The sequence below is a fragment of the Orcinus orca genome, chromosome 7 (genome assembly GCF_937001465.1).
Source record: "Orcinus orca chromosome 7, mOrcOrc1.1, whole genome shotgun sequence".
NCBI classification, from domain to species: Eukaryota; Metazoa; Chordata; class Mammalia; order Artiodactyla; family Delphinidae; genus Orcinus; species Orcinus orca.
Genome location: NC_064565.1, coordinates 86,661,474 through 86,686,649, shown reverse-complemented (window position 1 = coordinate 86,686,649; position 25,176 = coordinate 86,661,474). Strand labels below are relative to the sequence as shown.

The window sequence follows — 25,176 nt, the reverse complement described above, 5'->3', positions numbered from 1 at the left end:
TTACAAGCAGCTCATGCAGCTTAATAACAAAAAAACAAACAACCCAATCCAAAAATGGGCAGAAGACCTAAATAGACATTTCTCCAAAGAAGATATACAGAGTGCCAACAAACACATGAAAGAATGCTCAACATCATTAATCATTAGAGAAATGCAAATCAAAACGACAATGAGATATCATCTCACACCAGTCAGAATGGCCATCATCAAAAAATCTAGAAACAATAAATGCTGGAGAGGGTGTGGAGAAAAGGGAACCCTCTTACACTGTTGGTGGGAATGTAAATTGATACAGCCACTGTGGAGAACAGTGTGGAGGTTCCTTAAAAAGCTACAAATAGAACTACCATATGACCCAGCAATCCCACTACTGGGCATATACCCTGAGAAAACCATAATTCAAAAAGAGTCATGTACCAAAATGTTCATTGCAGCTCTATTTACAATAGCCCAGAGATGGAAACAACCTAAGTGTCCATCATCGGATGAATGGATAAAGAAGATGTGGCACATATATACAATGGAATATTACTCAGCCATAAAAAGAGACGAAATTGAGCTATTTGTAATGAGGTGGATAGACCTAGAGTCTGTCATACAGAGTGAAGTAAGTCAGAAAGAGAGAGACAAATACCGTATGCTAACACATATATATGGAATTTAAGAAAAAAAATGTCATGAAAAACCTAGGGGTGAAACAGGAATAAAGACACAGACTTACTAGAGAATGGACTTGAGGCTATGGGGAGGGGGAAGGGTAAACGGTGACAAAGCGATAAAGAGGCATGGACATATATACACTACCAAACGTAAGGTAGATAGCTAGTGGGAAGCAGCCGCATAGCACAGGGAGATCAGCTCGGTGCTTTGTGACCGCCTGGAGGGGTGGGATAGGGAGGGTGGGAGGGAGGGAGACGCAAGCGGGAAGAGATATGGGAACATATGTGTATATATAACTGATTCATTTTGTTGTGAAGCTGAAACTAACATACCATTGTAAAGCAATTATACTCCAATAAAGATGTTTAAAAAAAAAAAATGATACATGCACCCCTATGTTCATTGCAGTGCTATTCACAATAGGCAGGACATGAAAGCAATATAAAAGTCCATCAACAGATGAATGGATAAAGAAGATGTCATACATATATACAATGGAATATTACTCAGTCATAAAAAAGAATGAAATAATGCCATTTGCAGCAACATGGACAGACCTAGAGATTATCATGCTAAGTAGAGTAAGGGAGAAAGATAAATATCATATGATATCACTTACATGTGGAATCTAAAAAAAATGATACAAATGAATTTATTTACAAAACAGAAACTGACAGATATAGAAAACAAACTTATGGTTATTGAAGGGGAAAGGTGGAGGGAGAGAGAAATTAGGAATTTGGGAGTAACATGTACACACTACTATGTATAAAATAGATAAACAACAAGGACCTACTGTATAGAACAGAGGACTATACTCAGTATTTTTGTAATATCCTATATGGGGAAAGAATCTGAAAAAGAATATAATATATATAACTGAATCACTTTGCTGTACACCTGAAACACAACATTGTAAAACAACTATACTTGAATAAAATAAATTTTAAAAAATATCTTGTCTGCAAAGATGTGTGATGGACAAGGCTGTTGCAAATGTTTTCTCCCAGTCTGTAGGTTGTATTTTCATTTTTTTATGGTTTCCTTTACTGTACAAAAGCTTGTAAGTTTGATTAGGTCCCATTTGTTTATTTTTGCTTGTATTTCTATTGCCTTGGGAGACTGACCTAAGAAAACTTCGGTATGATTTATGTCAGAGAATGTTTTGCCCATGTTTTCTTCAAGGAGTTTTATGGTTTCATGTCTTATATTTAAGTCTTTAAGCCATTTTGAGTTTATTTTTGTGTACGGTGTGAGGATGTGTTCTAAATTCATTGATTTACATGCAGCTGTCCAACTTTCCCGACACCAATTGCTGAAGAGTCCATCTTTTTTCCATTTTATATTGTTGCCTCCTTTGTCAAAGATTAATTGACCAGGGCTTCCCTGGTGGCGCAGTGGTTGAGAGTCCACCTGCCGATGCAGGGGACACAGGTTCGTGCCCCGGTCCGGGAAGATCCCACATGCCACGGAGCGGCTGGGCCCGTGAGCCATGGCTGCTGAGCCTGCACGTCCGGAGCCAGTGCTCCGCAATGGGAGAGGCCACAACAGTGAGAGGCCCGTGTACTGCAAAAAAAAAAATTGACCATAGGTGTGGGTTTATTTCTGGACTCTCTATTCTGTTCCATTCATCCATATGTCTGTTTTTGTGCCAGTACCATGCTGTTATGACTACTGTAGCTTTGTAGTGTTTTCTGAAGTCTGGGGGGGTTATGCCTCCTGCTTTGTTCCTTTTCCTCAGGATTGCTTTGGCAATTCTGAGTCTTTTATGTTTCCATATAAATTTTATGTGTATTTATTCTAGTTCTGTGAAAAAAGTCATGGGTAATTTGATAGGGATTGCATTAAATCTGTAGATTGCTTTGGGTTGTATGGCCATTTTAACAATAGTAATTCTTCCAATCCAAGAGCATGGGATATCTTTCCATTTCTTTGAGTCACTTTCAGTTTCCTATATTAATATTTTATAGTTTTCAGTGTTTAAATCTTGGTCACCTCCTTGGCCAGGTTTATTCCCAAGTAGCAGACAATATCTTAACTGCATGCAATTTTCTCCAGGAGTACAGGTATGACACCTTCTTCCAAGGTGATTTATTTGACATACTCATTCAGGACATACAAATATTCACAAAGGAGTTTATGAAAGGGGATGGGCCATTGCCCCACACCTAGTGCAAAGCCTGACATCTTGACTAGATTCCTAAAAATTATTCAGTAAACTGAGAGCTGCTCCATTCTTGACACTATCAAGAAACAGTTTTGAAACTCTTGGCACCTACAACATTAAAATAAGCCCAACATATTTTGGGGTTCTAGAAGCAACAGGTCTTATGTCTTTAATCCATTTTAGGTTGATTTTTGTGTATGGTATGAGATAAAGGTCAAATTTCATTTTTTTGCATGTGGATATCCAGTTGTTCCAACACCATTTATTAAAAAGATTATTCTTTCCCCAGTGTGGATTCTTGGCATGCTTTTCAAAGATCAGTTGACCATATATGTGTGGGTTTATTTCTGGGCTCTGTGTCATTTTCTATTCTGTTCCATTGGTTTATATGTCTGTTTTATACAAGTGATATACAGTTTTGCTTACTGTAACTAACAGTCAACAAAATGAAAAGGCAACCCATAGCTTGTGCAAAAATATTTACAAATTATATATCTAATGAAGGGTTAATATCCAAAATATATAAGAAACTACTACAACTCAATAGCAAGCAAACCCACATAACCCAATTAAACAACAGGCAAAGGAACTGAACAGACATTTCTCCAAAGAAGGCATGCAAATGACCAAAAAAAAAAAGGTGCTGAACATCACCAATCACCAGGGAACTACAAATCAAAACAACAATGAGATTTCACCTCACACTTGTAAGGATGGCATTTATTAAAAAAAAAAAAAAAAGATAAACAAGTGACAAGTGTTGGCAAGGATGTGGAGTAAAGGGAACCCTTGTACACTTGGTGGAATGTAAATTGGTGCAGCCACATTGGAAAACAGTATGGAGGTTCCTCAAAAAATTAAATATAGAACTACCAGATGATCCAGCAATCCCACTCCTGATATATTTTCAAAGGAGTTGAAACTAGGATCTCAAAGAGATATTTGCCTTCCCATGTTCACTGCAACATTATTCACAATAGGCAAGATATGGAAGCAACCTAAGGGTCCATCAGTGGATGAATGGATAAAGGGAATGTGGTAAACATACACAATGAGTATTAATCAGCTGTAAAAAAGAAGAAAATCCTGCCATTTGAGACAACATGGATGGACCTTGACAGCATTATACTAAGTGAAATAAGTCAGAGAAAGACAAATGCTTTATGATTTCACTTATATGTGAAACCTAAAACAAAAAAACTAAACTCATTTGTACAGAGAACAGATTGGTGGTTGCCAGAGGTGCATTTTGGGGGTGGGTGAAATGGGTGAAGGTTGTTGAAAGGTACAAACTTTCTGGTTATAAGATAAATAAGTCCTTGGTTTGTGATGTATAGGGTGGTTAACAATACTATGTTGTATACTTGAAAGTTGCAGAGAATAAATCTTAAAAGTTCTCATCATAAGAAAAAAATTATAAATGTGTGGTGATGGATGTAAACTAAGCTTATTGTGTAATCATTCTATAATATATACATATATAAAATCATTATGTATACTTAAAACTAATACAGTGTTGTATGTCAATTATATTTCAATGCAAAATAAATAAAAAGTTTTTAAGCATGTAGGAAATTTTAGAAGTTACAAACCAAAAATATAATAATAATGGCTTTTATATTTACCTACATAGTTACCTTTTCTGGATTTCTTTGTTAATATGGGCTTGAGTTACTGTCTAGTATGTTTTCTTCCATCCTGAGAGACTCCCTTATCATTGCTTGTAAAACAAAAATAATAGTGACAGACACCTCTAACTTTTGTTGATCCAGGAATGTCTTAATTCTTCTTCATTTTTGAAGGATGGTTTTGCTTGTTATATAATTCTTGGTTGACAGTCTTTTTCTTTCCACTGTCTACTAACTTAACATGGCTTGTGATGAGAAATTGGCTGTTAATCTTATTGAAGAATTTTTATATGTGATGAGTCATGTTTTTTCTTGCTGCTTTCAAGTTCTCTCTTTGTCTTTTAGGAGTTTTATTATGTCTTGGTGTATATATCTTTGAGTTTATCCTCCTTGAAGTGTGTTGAGCTTTTTGGATGTGTAGATTCATGTCCTTTACTAACTTTGGGAAGTGTTTGGCCATTATTTCTTCAAATATTCTTTCTGGCCATTTCTCTTCTCCTTTGACTCCCATAATGTGTATGTTGGTACACTTGATTGTTGTCCCCAGGGTCCTTTAGGCTCTGTTCACTTTTTTCATTCTTTTTTTCTTCCTACTTCTCAGGCTGGATAATTTTAATTTCCTATCTTCAATTCAGTGATTCTTTGTTCTATCTGCTCAATATGCTGTTGAACTTCTTAAGAGTTTTTCATTTCAGTTATTGTACTTTCTGATCCAGAATTTCTATTTGGTTCCATTTTATAATTTCTATCTCTTTATTTACATTTTGTTTATATATTGTTTTCTTGATTTCCTTTAGTTGTTTGCCCATGGTTTCCTTTTGCTCTAAGAGCATATTTAAGAAAGTCATTTTAAAATCCTTGTCTATTAAGTTCAATATCTGGGCTTCCTCACAGGCCATTTCTGTCAAGTTTTTTCCTATGAATGGGCCATATTTCCTGTATCTTTGTATGTCCTGTGATTTTTTGTTGGAAATTGGGCATTTTAAATATTATAATGTAACTCTGGAAATTCTCCTCCATCTCTAGGGTACTGTTGTTGATTTTTGAGGGCTGTGGTCACATGTTTCTTTAGTGACCTATCCAAACTATTGTTTTGCAAAGACTGTAAATTCTTTGCCATTTGTGGTCAGTCACTGAAGTCTCTCTTCCATTATCTCAGTGGCCAGCTAATGACCTTACAGATTTCTTAAAACACCAAAATTTAGCTGCCCCTTTTTGCATTAACCAGTCCCTGGTTGCTATAAGTTTTGTATTAGATTATGGAGTTTGAAATAGTTGATCTGTGAGCCTTTGACATTTATATTTGTTTCAGTGAAGGGACCAATTCTTTGAGCACCCTACTCTACCATTTTCCATCATATCACTTCTCCATTCTCCTTTGATATATGCTTTCTTTTATGTTAATATTATTTTTATTTTACATTTTAAGTTACTATTTTTGTTTCCTGGGGCTTAGGGGAGTAAGAAGAGATCAATAATATACAAAGTAGTATCATGTACTTTTTTGATGCTTGCCATTTCCTACCTCAACAACCTACTACTACAATGTTTCAGCCATGCAAGTTATCTCACCACCTGCAGGTGTACTGGTTATATTAGAAATGAATTATTTTCCTTATATAAGATAAATCCAAATGGTAACATTAGATTTCATTTTATTATTATTTACAGCTATCAATAATGCTAAGTTTAAAAATTATATTGATATTTAATTATTTTTTCTATTCACTTTTTCTGGTCTATTTTTATTTCAGAGTTCACATTGTTCCTGTAGCACAGTGAATGAAAATTTAAATATCGCTAATGGTGTAGGTAAGTTATTATTTGTATATATGGTTGTAATTTTCAAATATTCAGTGAAATTGAGAACATAAACTCATGTAAAACAATTACTATCAAGACTTTCCTTCAAAATATAAATTACACTGTGATGTTTATGATTACTGGCATGAAAAACCTATGGAATTACAATATTAGTGGGAAATCAAGCAAAGCAAAATACAGATGGCCTTAAGATCCTAGGTAATATTTATTTTACATGCATTATTATATAATATTACTAAACCATTTAATACATTTATCTGTGTTTACAAACGTTCTGGCTATCTATAGATCTATCTAGTGAAGTTTTTCTAATTCAAGGGATTGTTCTGTGATATTGTTATGGAGACACATTTGACATATCAGTAAACCCAAAGATAATCAAGATAACAACTAGTACAGCATGAGCATGGAACAACCAGATCAGACAATGCTGCTGGATCAGAGTTCTGGAAGTCCCCTGCTGTGTCATGTTGGGGTTGAAGGAAATGGGAGATTCCTAAGGGAATCAAGATAGCCAGGGCAATGAATCTAAGATGGATACTTGGATATCTTGAGGCAGCAACTTTTTACAAATTAGTACAGAAATGTTTTAATATTCAACAATTGGGACAGTTATGACTGTGTAGTAACTGAATATCCATCCAGAGGAGACTGTAGTAATCTAATTAAAATGAAGAGAAAATAAGAATAAAACACTTGACAGGGAGGATGAGCAAGCAGGCACGTTTCTTTGTAACATGAAAGCATCCTTGAGTAGTAGAGAGTGTTCTCCAATTAGGAACTTATGGGGAAATAGAAGATGAAAAAATATATTAAAAAAAAAAGACATACAGGGAAAATATCAGATGAAATTGTAACTGAGAAGTGTATTTTTAGAAGAAAGTCCCCAAAAGGGAAATTTGACTTATCTTGAATAGTTGAATGTCGTGAAATGAAAATTATTACAAATTAATGTTTTAGCCATATATGTGTTTGTTTTTATCCATATGCATACATATGGATATGTATTTATATATCTGTTCTACACAATAATAACAGTTCTAAGAATATATATTGGGGTACAGGAAGCTATTTTAGAACAAAGGATGTCAGTTCCAGGAATACTTTAAATGTCAGGAAAAATTTAAAGTACACCTAAATTACTATTTATTTTAGAAGAGAAAGTGACCATTTGTAATAACATTCATGAGTAATAAGAGAGTACCTATAATATGATGCCTCCAAAACTTTCATTCTAATATCCTTTGGAGTCTTCTAATCATAAAAGAACTTTTGGAGTAAATCTGCTAGAACAGCAAGCAAGCTCCTTATTTTATTATTTCTGACTATTGCTTGAAAAGGGGAAATAGTGTATCAAATAATAGAAAATATTGTTGGGGGGTAAACCGGATCTCACCCCTGCCTTGCCACTAATTAGCTCTGGACCTTAGGCAACCACTTGTCTTATAAAAGCCTCAATTTTCCCATTTTAAAAATTAAAGAATGGAACTAGATACTAAGAATAAATATTTCAGTACTCCCTTGCAGTTTCCTTATATTGCCTTATAATCTTCATAACTTTGTAGACATTTCACATACATTAATTTATTTAATCTTCATAAATACAACCCTGTTAGGTTGACACTATTATACTAGTTTTATAGATGAGGCAACTGAGGCATGGAAAGGCTGAGTAGTTTGACAATTCTGTAAAAGAAGTCTGTGAAACAAGCCAGTGGTCCAATCTCCTGTGAAGAGTAAAGAGCCTTTATAAGCAGTGTCAAATCAAATACAGAATTGGAAAGAACATCTACGGTGTATCTTTTAAAAAGTAAATGCTTAGGGAGGAAAACAGGGCTTATTTTCTTATTGTTCACTCCTATTTGCTCTTGGGCAGGTCATAACTTTTCTGGATCTTTTTCTCATTTTTAAAATGAGAAAGATGGTTTTAAGACTGTTTGGTCTCCTATTTCTCTAGAAGGCTATATTCCTAAATTTATGTCTGAACAGAGCCTTTTAAAAACGATTCAAGGTTCCTAAATATATATATTTTAAATGATTTTATTATACTTTGCATTACACTCTTCAGTTTATTTACGTAGACCAGTCTTATATAATTAACCTAATTCTTCTATAGATACATTATATAAGATAAAATGCAGTATATTAAAGTTTATTTAGTAAGGTTCAGCACTCTTGCTAAATTCCTTGAATTATCATTACCTTTAAGCAAATTAGAGGCATATGCCTAGCCCAGTTCCTTTGGAGCTACTTTCATAGATACCCTCTGACTCCTGATATATATGCACATATTTTTAGCCTAGCACCACAATTCATTGAAGAATATGGTCGTTCCACTCCATACTTTTATAAATTCTTTAAGTTTATTACATAAGAATCCTCTCTAGGGTCATGAATTGAATTAAGGAAATATAGAATTACTCATGAAATGTATCTAGAATGTAGATTGTCTGTCCACACAGCTTTACAGAGTTGGGTATGTATAGCAAATGAATGATGGAAGATTACCCAAATGACTGCTAGAGGATAGGCTAAAATGAGGCTCCAAGAAGGATTAGTAAAAGCAATCTTTTAAACATGCAGTCAAGCATAGCTCTGATAAGGTGCCTAATCTTTAACAGCCACAAAAACATTCAGAACCACCTAGAGTGCAATGGCGATATTTTTTTTTGTTTTTACTTCATTTCTTGAACTGGCATTGAGCCAGAAAAGTAGAAGTGTTTAATACATTGACTATAATCTGACTACAAGACAATCTTTGATGTACATAAAGTATGGTGCATGATGACATTTAACTTTAATAACTTTATGTATTTTAACAATGCTATTCAAATTAGTAGTCAGAGTTACTAGATGACAGACCCAAGGGTGCAGTGTGTCAGGGGTCAGAATAGAGGGAGTAGTAACGATGGTAACAATAACAGCAAAACTTCCATTCATTTGTGCTTATTATGTCCCAGCCACAGTATTAGATGCTTTAGCCCTTTAAATCACACAATCCTATGAGAGAGGATCTTTACCCTTTGACAGATGACAAAACTGAGACAGAGAGAGGCAAGATAACTTGTCCAAATTTAGATGGTTAGTTGTTGCAGAGACTATTTGAGTCTAGGCAGTCTGGCTCCAGAGCCTGTGCCCTTAACTGCTATGCTACATAGTCATTCGAGACATGTCTGAAGAACATGCTTGTCAAATGCCACAAGTGCTAACTTAATTATATCATTTTTTCATTCTTTTTCAGATGAGTTAATACAAGATAAGGCCTATGGACAGAAAAATACAAATAGAAAAAGAAAATCAGTAAGTAGATTGATATATCCTTTAAAAACCATTGTTAACATTTTACATTGTTTTGAATTAATTTTTACTGAATATTCTGTCATCAAGAAAGCATATACTTTATTGAGAATTTATTATAAGTAAATTTTATTTATATTATTTATCATAGTTTATTATAAATTATTATAAAGCAATATAAATATAACATTAACTTCAGCAGGTTATAGTATTTAATTCTTCTGCCTCTCCCAAAATGGCTGTTGTTTAATGGGCAACTCACAATAGCACCAGGAAAGCATAGACTATCTTTGCCCAGCTGTTGTGACATGAACAATTTTACAGAAGCCATTCTCCTCATCCCAATTTTCCATTAATACTTGAAATGAACTATACTGGATTCCTTTTTTCACACCTTGAGAATTTTCAGTTGTTCAAGATTCGGCTGTCTAAATGCCATGCCAGGCTAACAGCAGTACTTCACAAATGGAACAAGGGTTGTGTGGCTTGGGATGAGGATTGGGCAAGAAAGAAACACTGAGATGAAAGGCGAGAAGAGAAAGGAAAACTTGGTCTACTTCATATTTTGCACTCAGTAGGTATGAACCATGCTCACACAGGGGAGAAGATTCTAAGCCCTTAAAGAATTGTCAGTACTTTTCCTCATAATTTTTAATGACTGACTCCTTAATCCAAGACACTGGAACCCCCATGCTAATACTATTTTGTAGGGAGTAGAATTTGATATAAGAGTGTCTTGGACTACACGCAGAAGGGTTTAGTCACTTTAAAGACAGAAATCCCAATTGTCCAGGACATTACTGATCCTAATATTCAATCCAGTTGTCCCAATAAGCCATTAAAATGTCCTGGAAATTTTAATGTTTTGCTATTCAAACTACTTCTTCCAGGCTTATTCATCTAAAAATAGCACAAAAATCCCATCTGATTACTGGCCTAAAATTTATTTAGGAAAAGAGTGGCATAAATCTACCAGGCATTATACTGTTATAGAAAGAGTACAAGATTTTGAGTCAGAAGACTTGAATTCTGGCACCAGTCCCTTCACTATTAGCTGGAGGTTAAATGGGAACAAACCTAGTTGAATGAATCTGAGGTGGATTTTCAGTAGATGAAGCAACCCTCACACAATTTTTCACCTTCCATTTTATTCTTCCATTTATTATCGCAGCCCTAGCAACCATCCATCTTCTATTTCTTCACGAAACAGGCTCTAATAACCCCACAGGAATCTATCTGACATAGATAAAATTCCATTTCATCCATATTATACAGTCAAAGATGTTTTAGGCACTTTACAACTAATCCTAGCATTACTAATACTAGAATTATTCTCACCCGACCTGCTAGGAGATCCAGACAACAATATTCCAGCAAATCCTCTCAACACACCACCCCATATTAAGCTAGAATGATATTTCCTATTCGCATATGCAATCCTACGATCAATTCCCAACAAACTAGGAGGTGTACTAGCCCTAATCTTCTCAATTTTAATTCTAGCATTCATTCCAATATTCCACACATCCAAACAACGAAGTATAACATTCTGACCTCTCAGCCAGTGCCTATTCTGAGTATTAGTAGCAGATCTACTAACATTAACATGAATTGGAGTACAACCCATAGAACACCCCTTCATTATTACCAGACAGCTAGCATCCATCTTATACTTCTTTTTAATTCTAGTGCTAATACCAGTAGTTAGCATTATTGAAAGTAATCTCCTAATATGAAGAGTCTTTGTAGTATATTTATTACCCTGGTCTTGTAAACTAGAAAAAGAGAATAATATATCTCCCCAGGACTCAAGGAAAAAGCTCAAGCTCCACCATCAGCACCCAAAGCTGAAACTCTACTTAAACTATTCCCTGATAATTGTTATGGGACATTTCCACAATCTTAAAGTACCATGTCAGTATTAAAATAACATTTTCCTCTCCCATAAATAGCTAATGTATTTCATGCATATGGTATATATCCACGTATATAAGTACATACATATTATATATATATAATATATGATATGTGTAATTGTGCATTAATTATCTGCCCCATGCTTATAAGCATGTACATTATATTATTGATATTACATAGAACATAATGGTATTAATAGTACATAGTACATTAAGTCAAATCAATTCCAGTCAACATGCATATCATATCCAATAGATCACAAGCTTAATCAGCAAGCCACGTGAAACCATCAACCCACTTAGCATGTGTCTCTCTTCTCGCTCAGGGCCCATGACTTGTAGTGGTTTCTATTAATGAACTTTATCAGACATCTGGTTTTTACTTCAGGACCATCTCACCTAAAATCGCCCACCCTTACCCCTTAAATAAGACATCTCAGTGGGCTAATGACTAATCAGCCCATGCTCACACATAACTGTGGTTCATGTATTTGGTATTTTTTAATTTTTAAGGGGTGCTGTGACTCGGATATGGCCATCTGAGGACTTAACAAAGTGAAATAAATTGTAGCTGGACTTAATTGAATATTATTAACCAGCATCATCAACCATAAGGTGTTATTCAGTCAATGGTTACAGGACATAAGGAAATTACACACATGTACATGTGCATGTACATGTACATAATTACACGCACATACACGTACACATTTATTAAATAGGTAAACGCCCTGCTTAACAAATCCCCTTACCCCCCACTAAGCCCTATGCTCCATATGCCTATGACACCCTACCAAACCCCAAAAACAAGGTAAGAAACATACAAATACATAGAATTTAATTAATCTATCCAACAAAACACAGACATTTCAATACTCAAGTAAAATAAACCCTAATCATACCAGTAAATTATGTAGATATATACCACTTATATAGACAGACATCTCCCTAGATTTATCAGCCACTTTTATTAAAATTAAATTTTAAAATTCAACACTAAATCTAATATAAAATACACAAATTAATCATGTACACATTACCACATAATCATGCATACAAACTCAGCCTGTTAATGCAGTTAAGACTTAAAGCAAGGCACTGAAAATACCTAGATGAGTTTACTAACTCCATAAACACATAGGTTTGGTCCTAGCGTTTCTGTTAGTTTTTAATAAAATTACACATGCAAGCATCCACACCCCAGTTAGAATGCCCTGTAAATCATAAAGATTAAAAGGAGCAGGCATCAAGCACACTACAATAGTAGATCATAATGCCTTGCTCAGCCACACCCGCACAGAAACAGCAGTGATAAAAATTAAGCCATAAATGCAACTTTGACTAAGTTATATTATCCAAGGTTGGAAAATTTCGTGCCAGCCACCGCGGTCATTTGATAAACCTAAATTAATAGAAAACCTGCATAAAGCATGTGACAGAATAAGTTTTCAAAAAGTTAAATTCTAACTAAGCCATAAAAAGCCATAGCTAAAATAAAAATAAACTACCAGTGACTTTAATATTTCCTGATTACATGACAGCTAAGACTCAAACTGGGATTAGATACCCCACTATGCTTAGCCCTAAACTCAAATAATTACAATGACAAAATTATTCACCAGAGTACTACTAGCAGCAGCTTAAAACTCAAAGAAGTTGGCAGTGTTTCATATCCCTCTAGAGGAACCTGTTCTATAATCAATAAACCTCACCAGCCCTTGCTAATTCATCTATATACTACCATCTTCAGCAAACCCTAAAAAGGAACAACAGTAAGCATAATAATTATACATAAAAACGTTAGGTCAAGGTGTAACTTATGGAGTGAGTAGAAATGGGCTACATTTTCTATTTCAAGAATATATTTCTTTTTTTTCAATTTTTTTTTTAATCTTTTGGCCACGCTGCACGGCATGTGGGATCTTAGTTCTCTGACCAGGGATCGAACCCGCAGCCCCTGCATTGGCAGCATAGAGTCGTAACCACTGGGCCACCAGGGAAGTCCCAAGAATATATTTCTTATTACACAAAAGTTTTTATGAAACTAAAAACCAAAGGAGGGGACTTCCCTGGTGGTCCAGTGGGTAAGACTCCATGCTCCCAATGCAGGGGTCCCGGGTTCGATCCCTGGTTGGGGAACTAGATCGCACACGCATGCCGCAACTAAGAAGTCTGCGTGCCGCACCTAAGAGCCCGCATGCTGCAACTAAAAGATCCCTCATGCCACAACTAAAGATCCCGCGTGCTGCAATTAAGATCTGGCACAGGCAAAATAAATAAATAAATATTTTTTTTAAAAAAGGAGGCTTTAGTAGTAAATTAAGAATAGAGTGGGGCTTCCCTGGTGGCGCAGTGGTTGAGTCCGCCTGCCGATGCAGGGGACACGGGTTCGTGCCCCGGTCCGGGAAGATCCCACATGCCGTGGAGCGGCTGGACCCGTGAGCCATGGCCGCTGAGCCTGTGCGTCCGGAGCCTGTGCTCCGCAACGGGAGAGGCCACAACAGTGAGAGGCCCGCGTACGGAAAAAAAAAAAAAAAAAAAAAGAATAGAGTGCTTAATTGAATAAGGCTATGAAGCACACACACACCGCCCATCACCTTTCTCAAGTATTAAAATAATCCTCTATAATCTATTAACAAATACTAATCATATGAGAGGAGACAATTCATAACAAGGTAAGCATACTGGAAAGTGTGCTTGGACAAATCAAAGCATAGCTTAAATAAAGCACCTAGTTTACCACCCAGGAGATTTCATAATTTATGAATACTTTGAACTAACTGTAACCCAAACCTCCCACAATTTTAATTACCACAAGCAAATCAAATAAACCATTAACCTAATAGTTAAAGTATAAGAAATAGAAATTTTAAAATCTTTTGGCGCTATAGAGAAAGTACCGTAAAGGAATGATGAAAGAAGCATTAAAAGTAGTAAAAAGCAAAGCTTACCCCCTTTTACCATTTGCATAATGATTTAACTAGTAAACATTTAACAAAAATAACTTAAATACCTTGAAACCAGACAAGCTATTTATGAACAGTTTATTAGAACAAACTCATCTATGTGGCAAAATAATGAGAAGATTTATAAGTAGAGGTGACAAGCCTAATGAGTCTGGTGATAGCTGGTTGTCCAGAAAAAGAATCTTAGTTCAACTTTAAAAATTACCTAAAAAAACTATAAATTGTAATGTATTTTTAAATGTTAATCGAAAAAGGTACAGCTTTTTAGAAGTAGGGTACAACCTTATCTAGAGAGTAAAAACAACACCATAGTTCACCTAAAGGCAGCCACCAATTAAGGAAGCGTTCAAGCTCAACAATATATCTACCTTAATAACAACTATAAGCAAATCAACTAGTTTAATACTGGACTAATTATTAACCAATAGAAGCAATGATGTTAATATGAGTAACAAGAAATATTTCTCCCTGCATAAGCTTACATCAGTAACTGATACTGTACTGAAAATTAACAGTAAATAAATCTAAATCAACATTAAATTACTTATTATAATACACTGTTAACCCAATGCAGGCATGCACTTAAGGAAAGATTTTAAGAAGTAAAAGGAACTTGGCAAACACAAACCCTGCCTGTTTACCAAAAACGTCACCTCTAGCATAACTAATAGTAGAGGCACAGCCTGCCCAGTGACATCTGTTAAATGGCCACGGTATCCTGACCATGCAAAGGTAGCATAATCAATTGTTCTCTAAATAAGGACGTGTATGAATGGCCACAGGAGGATTTCACTGTCTCTTACTTTTAATCAGTGAAGTTGACCTTCCCTTGAAGAGGCAGGAATAATAAAATAAGACGAGAAGACCCTATGGAGCTTTCATTTGTTAACACCCCAAAAAACCAAACTAAACCACCAAGGGATAACAAGTTTCATTATGGGTTAACAATTTTGGTTGGTGTGACCTCGGAGGACAAAAAAGCCTCCAAGTGATTAAAATCTAAACCAACTAGTCAAAATATCTTATCACTTATTGATCCAAAAATTGATCAATGGAACAAGTTACCCTAGGGATAACAGTGCAATCCTATTCTAGAGTTCATATCGACAATAGAGTTTACGACCTTGATGTTGGATCAGGACATCCCAATGGTGTAACCGCTATTAAAGTTCCGTTTTTTCAACAATTAAAGTTCTACATGATCTGAGTTCAGACCAGAGTAATCCAGGTTGGTTTCTATCTATTATGTATTTCTCCCAGTATGAAAGGACAAGAGAAATAAGGTCTACTTTACAAAAGTGCCTTAAAATCAGTTAATGATATGATCTTAATTTATTTTATAAATGTACTACCCAAGAACAGGGTTTGTTAGGGTGGCAGAGCCTGGTAATTGCATAAAAGTTAAACCTTTATAAACAGAGGTTCAACTCTTCTCCCTAACAAAATGTTTATAATTAACATCTGGATACTCATGGTCCCAATTCTAGCTGTGGCATTTCTCACATTAATTGAATGAAAAGTATTAGGTTACACGCAACTTTGAAAAGGACCAAACATCTTTGGACCATATGGCCTATTACAACCTGTTGCCAATGCAGTCAAACTATTCATTAAAGAACCACTACAACCAGCTACATCTTCCATCTCCATATTTATTCTTGCACCAATCCTAGCTCTAACCTTAGCCTTAATCATAAATCCCGCTACCTATACCTTACCCTCTCATCGACATAAATCTAGGAGTATAATTCATATTAGCTATGTCAAGCCTAGCCATCTATTCCATTCTATGATCTGGATAAGCTTCTAATTCAAAATATGCTCTCATTGGAGCCCTATGAGCAGTGACACAATTTCATATGAAGTAACACTAGCAATTATCCTTTTATCAGTCCTTTTAATAAATGGATCCTTTACCCTCTCAACTCTCATCACAACACAAGAACAATAATTTTTACATCATGACCTCTAGCCATAATATGATTTATTTCTACCCTAGCAGAAACTAATCGAACCCCTTTCGATCTAACAGAAGGAGAATTAGAACTTGTATCTGGCTTTAACGTAGAATATGCAGCAGGCCCATTTGCTATATTTTTCCTAGCAGAATATGCCAACATCATCATAATAAATATTTTCACAACAATCCTATTTCTAGGAGCATTCCACGATCCCCATACACCAGAACTATACACAACCAGTTTTATTATCAAAACACTACTATTAACAATCTCCTTATGCATTCAAGCATCCTACCCGTGATTCTGATATGATCAACTCATACATCTACTTTGAAAAATTATCTATCACTAACACTAGCCCTGTGTATATGACACGTTTCACTACCTATCATAACGTCAAGCATCCCTTCACAAACATAAGAAATATGTCTGATAAAAAAGTTACTTTGATAGAGTAAATAATAGAGGTTTAAATCCTGTTATTTCTAGAATTATAGGAATTGAACCTACCCCTTAAGAATTCAGAATTCTTCGTGCTACCACATTACACTATATTCTATAGTAAGGTCAGCTAAATAAGCTGTTGGGCCCATACCCTGAAAATGAAAATCCCATTATCCTTATCATTATCTTAATAACCATTATTTCAGGGACCATAATGAAATAACTAGTTCACACTGATTACTTATTTGAATTGGGTTTGAAATATATTAGCTATCATCCCTATTCTAATAAAAAAACTTTAACCCATGAGCCGTAGAAGCATCTACTAAATATTTCTTAACATAGGCCACCGCATCAATATTACTTAGAATAGCTGTTGTCATTAACATACTGTATTGTGGTCAGTGAACCATTACAAAAATCTTTAATCCAACAGCATCAATAATCATTAAAATAGCTCTAGTCATAAAATTAGGACTATCCCCATTCCACTTTTGAGTACCTGAAGTCACACAGGCATTTCACTAAAAGCAGCCTTAATTCTATTAACATGACAAAAACATGCACCACTATCTGTATTATACCAAATTTCACCATCCATTAACCTAAACTTACGACTAATCATATCCACACTAGCAGTCATAATTGGAGGATGAGGCAGACTAAATCAAATGCAACTACGAAATGTCATAGCTTACTCATCAATCGCTCACATAGGCTGAATAACAGCTATCATATTATATAATCCAACTCTAACAATCCTAAACCTACTAATTTACATTATAATAACACTCACTGGACTTCGCTAGTGGCACAGTGGTTAAGAATCCGCCTGCCAATGCAGGCAACATGGGTTCGAGCCCTGGTCTGGGAAGATCCCACATGCCATGGAGCAACTAAGCCCATGTGCCACAACTACTGAACCTGTGCTCTAAAGCCCGCGAGCCACAACTGCTGAGCCCGCCCGCCACAACTACTGAAGCCCGCGTGGCTAGAGCCTGTGCTCCGCAACAAGATAAGCCACCGCAATGAGAAGCCCGTGCACCTCAACAAAGAGTAGCCCCCACTTGCTGCAACTAGAAAAAGCTCGCGTGCAGCAACGAAGACCCAATGCAGCCAAAAATAACTTAATTAAAAAAAATAACACTCACTATATTCACATTACTCATTCACAGCTCAGCCACCACTACATTTTCATTATCACACACAAGAAACAAAATACCCATCATTACAACTCTTATCCTCACCATTCTATTATCAATAGGAGGCATCCCACCACTATCACGATTGAGTAATTATTCAAGAAATAACAACAACAAAAAAGAACATTATTTTACCCACACTAATAGCTATCACAGCACTGCTTAACCTATATTTCTCCATACAACTTACGTATTCTACATCACTAACCATATTACCATCAGTCAATAACATAAAAATAAAATGATCATTTGAATATATAAAACAAAAAACTTTTCTACCAATAATAACTGTAATATCTACATTACTTTTACCCTTACACCAATCCTTTCAGTACTGGAATAGGAATTTAGGTTAATATAGATCAAGAGCCTTCAAAGCCCTAAGCAGGTATAATTTACTTAATTCCTGTATAATAAGGATTGCAAGACTCTATACTACATCAACTGAATGCAAATCAAACACTTTAGTTAAGCTAAATCCTCACGTGATTGGTGGGATTTCATTCCCACGAAATTTTAGTTAACAGCTAAATACCCTAGTCAGCTAGCTTCAATCTACTTCTCCCACCGTCAGGAAAAAAAAAAAGGCAGGAGAAGCCCCAGCAGAATTGAAGCTGCTTCTTTGAATTTGCAGTTCAGTATGTTTAATTCACCACAGGACTTGGCAAAAAGAGGACTCAACTTCTGTCCTTAGATATACAGTCTAATGCTTACTCAGCCATTTTACCTATGTTCATAAACCGCTGATGATTCTCAACCAATTATAAAGATAACGGCACCTTGTACTTATTATTTGGTGCTTGGGCTGGGATAGTGGGTACTTCCTTAAGCCTACTAATTTGTGCTGAATTACATCAACCTGGAGCATTACTTGGGGATTATCAAATTTACAATGTAATTGTAACAGCCCACACATTCGTAATAATTTTCTCCATAGTTATACCTATTATAATTGGAGGCTTCAGAAACTGGTTAGTTCCACTGATAATTGGAGCACCCGATATAACCTTCCCTCGTGCGAAAAACAGAAGCTTCTGATTACTTCCACCCTCTTTCTTACTCTTACTCGCATCCTCAGTGGTAGAAGCTGGTGCAGATACAGGCTGAACTGTATACTCACCTCTAGCCAGAAACTTAGCTCATGAGGAGCTTCAGTTGATCTTACCAGTTTTTTCTTATATTTAGCAGGTGTTTTTTCAATTCTAGATGCTATTCATTTTATTACCACAATTATTAACATAAACCACCCACTATATCTCAATACCAAACACCATTATTTGTGTGATCTGTCCTAATTACAGCTGTATTACTATTATTATCATTACTAGCAGCTGAAATTACCATACTAACGGACCAAAATCTAAATACAACCTTTTTCGACCCTGCAGGAGGAGGAGACCTGATTCTTTTATCAACACCTGTTCTGATTTTTTGGTTACCCTGAGGTTTATATTCTTATCTTACCTGGATTTGGAATAATCTCACATATTGTAACTTATTATTCAGGGGAAAAAAGAGCCTTTGAGGCATAGTATATGGGCATAGCATGAGCTATGACATCTATCGGCTTTTTACGGTTTATCATATGAGCCCATTATATGTTTACACATAGATGTTGATACACGAGAATATTTGACATCAGCTACTATAATTATCGTTATTTGTACAGGAGTAAAAGTATTTAGCTGACTGGCAACTCTTCACGGGGGTAATATCAAATGATCCCCTGCTATATTATGAGCCCTAGGCTTTACTTTCCTTTTTATAGCAGGTGGTTCAGCAGGAATCATTTTAGCCAACTCGTCCCTAGAAATCGTTCTTCACGATGTGTATTGTGTAGTTGCACATTTCCATTATGTACTATCAATAGGAGCAGTGTTCGCCATTACAGGAGGCTTCATACATTGATTCCCACTATTCACAGGCTACACACTTAACTCAGCATGAGCAAAAAGTCATTTCGTAATTATATTTGTAGGCGTAAATATAACTTTCTTCCCACAACACTTCCTTGGTCTATCTGAAATACCATGATGATATTACTACTACTCTGATGCATACACAACATGAAATAGTATTTCATTAATAGGCTCATTCATTTCACTAACAGCAGTGATACTAATAATTTTTATAATCTTTATAATTTTTATAATTAATAATTTTTATAACCGAGAAGCATTTGCATCAAAACGAGAGGTCTCAATAGTAGAGCTAACCACTACAAACCTAGAATGATTACATGGATGTCCTCCACCATATCACACATTTGAAGAACCCACTTATGTTAAAGTAACTAAATAAGAAAGAAAGGAATCAAACCCTCTTTTACTGGTTTCAAGCCAATACCATTATGTCTTTCTCGTTAAGTGAGATATTATAAAATTTACATAACTTTGTCAAAGTTAAGTTGTAGGTGAAAACCCTGTATAACTCTTTGGCACATCCTTTTCAACTTAGGCTTTCAAAATGCAACATCACCTATTATAGAAGAACTTCTACACTTCCATGATCACACATTAATAATCATATTTTTAATTAGCTCCTTAGTCCTATTTATTATTTCACTCATATTAACAACTAAGCTAAGACATACAAGCACAATAGACGCACAAGAAGTGGAAACAATTTGAACAATCTTACCAGCCATCATCCTAATTTTAATTCCCTTGCCATCACCATGAATTCTTTAAATGATAGACAAAATTAATAATCCCTCTCTGACTATAAAAACTATAGGACACCAATGATATTGAAGTTACGAATACACAGACTATGAAGACTTAAATTTCGACTCATATATGATTTGTACTTCAGATCTAAAACCAGGAGAGCTGCAATTATTAGAAGTAGATAACCAAGAAGTTCTACCCATAGAGATAACAATCCGAATATTAATTTCTTCCTAAGATGTTTTACACTCATGAGCTATTCCTTCATTAGGCCTAAAAACAGATGCCATTCCAGGACGCTTAAATCAGACAACCCTTATATCAACACCACCAGGCCTATATTATGGACAATGCTCAGAAATTTGTGGATCAAATCATAGCTTCATGCATGTCATCCTTGAATTCATTCCACTTAAATACTTCGAGAAATGATCTGCATCAATATTATAAATTCATTAAGCAGCTAATTAGCTTTAACCTTTTAAGTTAAAGACTGGGTGTTAAATCTACCCTTAATGATATGCCACAACTAGACACATCAACATGGTTTATTACTATTTTATCAATAATTCTAGTTCTATTCATTATATTCCAACTAAAAAGTTTTAAATATATTTATACTTCAAACCCAGAATTAAAATATACTAAAACACAAAAACAACTCACCCCTTGAGAAGCAAAATGAACGAAAATTTATTTGCCTCTTTCATTAACCCAACAATATTAGAACTTCCTGTTGTTGTATTAATCGTTATATTCCCAAGTATTTTATTCCCCACACCTAACCAACTAATCAACAACCGCATGATTTCTATTCAACAATGATTAGTCCAACTTACATTGAAATAAATAATAGCTATTCACAACCACAAAGGACAGACCTGAACACTAATGCTTATATCACTTATCCTATTTATTGGATCAACGAATTTACTAGGACTCTTACCACATTCATTTACACCCACTATACAACTCTCAATAAATTTAGGTATAGCAGTCGCTCTGTGAGCAGGAACTGTAATTACTGGTTTCTGCCATTAAACAAAAGCATCCTTAGCCTGTTTTTTACCACAAGGACCACCAGTTCCTCTTTATTCAGGCAATAGCCTTAGCTGTATAATTAACAGCTAACATTATAGCAGGACATCTATTAATTCATTTAATTAGGGGAACAACTCTAGCACTACTAAATATTAGTACCACCACAGCCCTCATTACATTTATTATCCTTGCTTTACTTACTATGCTCAAATTTGCTGTTGCCCTAACTCAAGCTTACGTATTCACCTTACTAGTAAGTCTTTACTTACATGACAACACATAATGACCCACCAAACCCATATCACATAGTAAATGCCAGTCCCTAACCCCTTACAGGAGCTCTCTCAGCCCTTCTAATAACATCAGGCCTACTAATTTGATTTCACTTTAATTCAATAATATTATTATCATTAGGTCTATTAACTAATACCTTAACAGTATACCAATGATAACAAGATATTGTCCGAGAAAGCACTTTCCAAGGCCGCCATACACCAGTCGTTCAAAAATGACTTCAGTATGGAATAATCCTATTTATTATTTATTTCAGAAGTCTTCTTTTTTACTGGCTTTTTCTGAGCCTTCTATCACTCAAGTCTTGCTCCTACACCTGAATTAGGTGGATGTTGACCACCAACAGGTATCCGTCCTCTAAATCCACTAGAAGTGCCACACCTTAATGCCTCAGTGTGATTAGTTTCTGGAGTATCCATCATCTGAGCCTACCACAGCCTTATAGAAGGAAACTGTAAGCATATGCTCCAAGCTCTTTTTATTACAATTACCTTAGGTGTATACTTTACACTTCTACAGGCCTCAGAGTACTACAAAACACTTTTTACAATCTCAGACAGGTTATATGGCTCAATTTTCTTCATAGCTACAGGATTCCACGGTCTGCCTATAATTATTGGCTCTACTTTCTTAGTCGTCTGCTTCTTAGGCCAGTTAAAATTCCACTTCACTTACAATCATCACTTCAGCTTTGAAGACACTGCCTGATATTGACATTTTGTGGATGTAGTATGACTGTTCCTTTATGTGTCTATTTATTGATGAGGATCTTATCCTTTTAGTATTAAATACTACATTGACTTCTTATCAGATTATTTGATATAATCTGAAAAGGAATAATAAATCTTATAAATGATACTAATTATAAGTATAGCACTAGCCTCACTACTTGTATTTACTGCATTCTGACTCCCTCAATTAAATATTTATACAGAAAAAACAAGTCCCTATGAGTGGGAGATTTGATCCCATAGGATCGGCATGCTTACCCTTTTCCATAAGTTTTTTCTTAGTAGCTATAACATTTCTTCTCTTTGACTTAGTGATTGACCTCCTTTTTACCTTTATCCTGAGCATCCCAAGCAAATAATCTAAAAACAATACTTGTTGTAGCGCTATTCCTAATCCTACTACTAACAACAAGCCTGGCTTATAAATGAACCCAAAAAGGACTAGAATGGACTGAATATGATAATTAGTTTAAGCTAAAATAAATAATTTTGACTCATTAGATTGTGATCAAGTTCATAATTATCAAATGCCTTTAGTATATATAAATATCATTATAGCATTTACAGTATCTCTTATGGGATTATTAATATATCGATCTCATGTAAGATCCTCACCCCTCACTACTATTCCTAGGAGTAATATTATCACTATTTATTATAGTAACACTAATAATTTTAAATATACACTTCACCCTAGCTAGCATATATTATACCTACTATATAGCAGGCACCATGCTATAAATCATTAACAATGATATACTATAAATGGGTACCATATTGATAAGCTTTTTATGTTTATCATTTTATTTAATCCTTATAACAAAGTAGGCATTGTTATTTTATACATTTTGCAGATGAGGAAACTGAGGCTTAGTAAGATTAGATAAGGGAGTTGGAATTTGGACCTAAAATACATATGATCAACCACCTTCTCCTGCCCACCTGACCTTGAGTAACTAAAAATGTATTAGTGAATGTAGCTGACAGAAAGTGGGGAATTACAATACATCTATAACACTAGATGAGTGCACAGGGTACCTTGGAAGCATCCTGTGAAGAATGTACCTAACAGGGACCTGGGGCAGGAGAGGGAGGGTAGGTATGGGTAGTGAAAGGCCTTTTTAACCAAAAAGTGTGATTCAGTGAGATATTCGGTTGGCCAAAAAGTTCATTCAGGTTTTTCTGAAACAGCGTATGGAAAAACCCGAACGAACTTTTCCCAGTAATATATGTAAAATATTTACCAGTGCTTTGCCAACTTATATTGTGTTGGTTGAATTGAACTGAACCCTAATAGCATGACATTCCCAGGACCATTCAAGCAATTCATATTGTGAAAAGACCAATGAGCTAGAGAAATGAAGATTTTTATGTCTATTCCAACTCAAACTATTTTGACAAAGACAAATTTATCAAAAATATGCAGCCCTAAGGGTCTCCAAGGGACTCACTTAGAGACTCCTCAGTAAAGTACAAGCCATCCCCTAAATGACAGAGTACTAAGGTCTTTAATCATAGTTGTTCATCTTCTTTACCATAATGTACGCATCTTGAGAGCTAAGAGTTTGTGTGTCTTGTATTCCCAGTATCTAGAACAATGTCTGGAACCTAGACAATCGACAAATACTTTTTGAATGAGTACCTACTATGTGCCAGGTACTGTGGATACAAGAATGAAAAGAACGTAGCTGTCGACTTCAAAGACCTTATAGCCAGGTGGAGGAAAAAGACTTACTTGGAGTAAACCATTTTATTACAGTAACATAATTGGTATAAAGGAGATAAGTTTACAAAGTACAGTACGCATCAGCAAAGAGCACTGACAGATTAAGATGATCTGTCAGCTGGCTTAAGATTTGTCTTGACTCCATATTAACTGTGGCACCTTAGGTGATTTGTCACATTACCACCACAGCAATATCCTTTACAACTGATCATGTGACCATTGTCTTTACTAGATTGGGGCAAGGTATTTGTCCCACTCATCGTTCTATCTTCTGACACCTAACACGGTGGTACAAAGTAGTCAACTGATAGGTGTTGTGTTTTGTTTATGTTTAAACCATGTGGTTTTTTGGCTTATTCCGTTACCACTAATAGTTTCTGTCTACCAAGTGCTCTATGACTTTCCCCTAAAGGTGTTGGTAGTGTTAGGCAAATGCTCACAAGTATACTCTAAATATATTTTCCTACTCCCAGGGATACTACACTCCTCACTCCCTATAAGATCACCTGCAGCCAAGGCCAAAGGCCACCTGTGGACTTGGGGAACTGCATGTTATAACCCCTCAAGGATCTAGACTGAGGGCAGTCAAGACCTATATAGGGGGAGGGTTATTGAACTCAGCTAAAACCCTGAAAATGATAGGTATATTT

The 25,176-nt window shown here is 35.4% G+C and overlaps 1 protein-coding gene, 1 long non-coding RNA gene and 1 pseudogene across 2 annotated transcripts in view; 2 read left to right on the top strand and 1 right to left on the bottom strand.

The window, feature by feature from the left end:
• Positions 1–25,176, top strand: part of C2CD6 (C2 calcium dependent domain containing 6) — a 150,056-nt gene that overhangs the window by 91,615 nt on the left and 33,265 nt on the right. The window contains 2 exon segments of the mRNA XM_049711948.1: positions 6,210–6,267; positions 9,521–9,579. Coding sequence (XP_049567905.1) covers positions 6,210–6,267; positions 9,521–9,579 — 117 coding nt within the window.
• The window catches only part of LOC117201680 (uncharacterized), a 63,599-nt gene that overhangs the window by 11,719 nt on the left and 26,704 nt on the right, over positions 1–25,176 (bottom strand). The window lies entirely within an intron of this gene.
• Positions 19,242–24,810, top strand: LOC125964938 (ATP synthase subunit a-like; annotated as a pseudogene).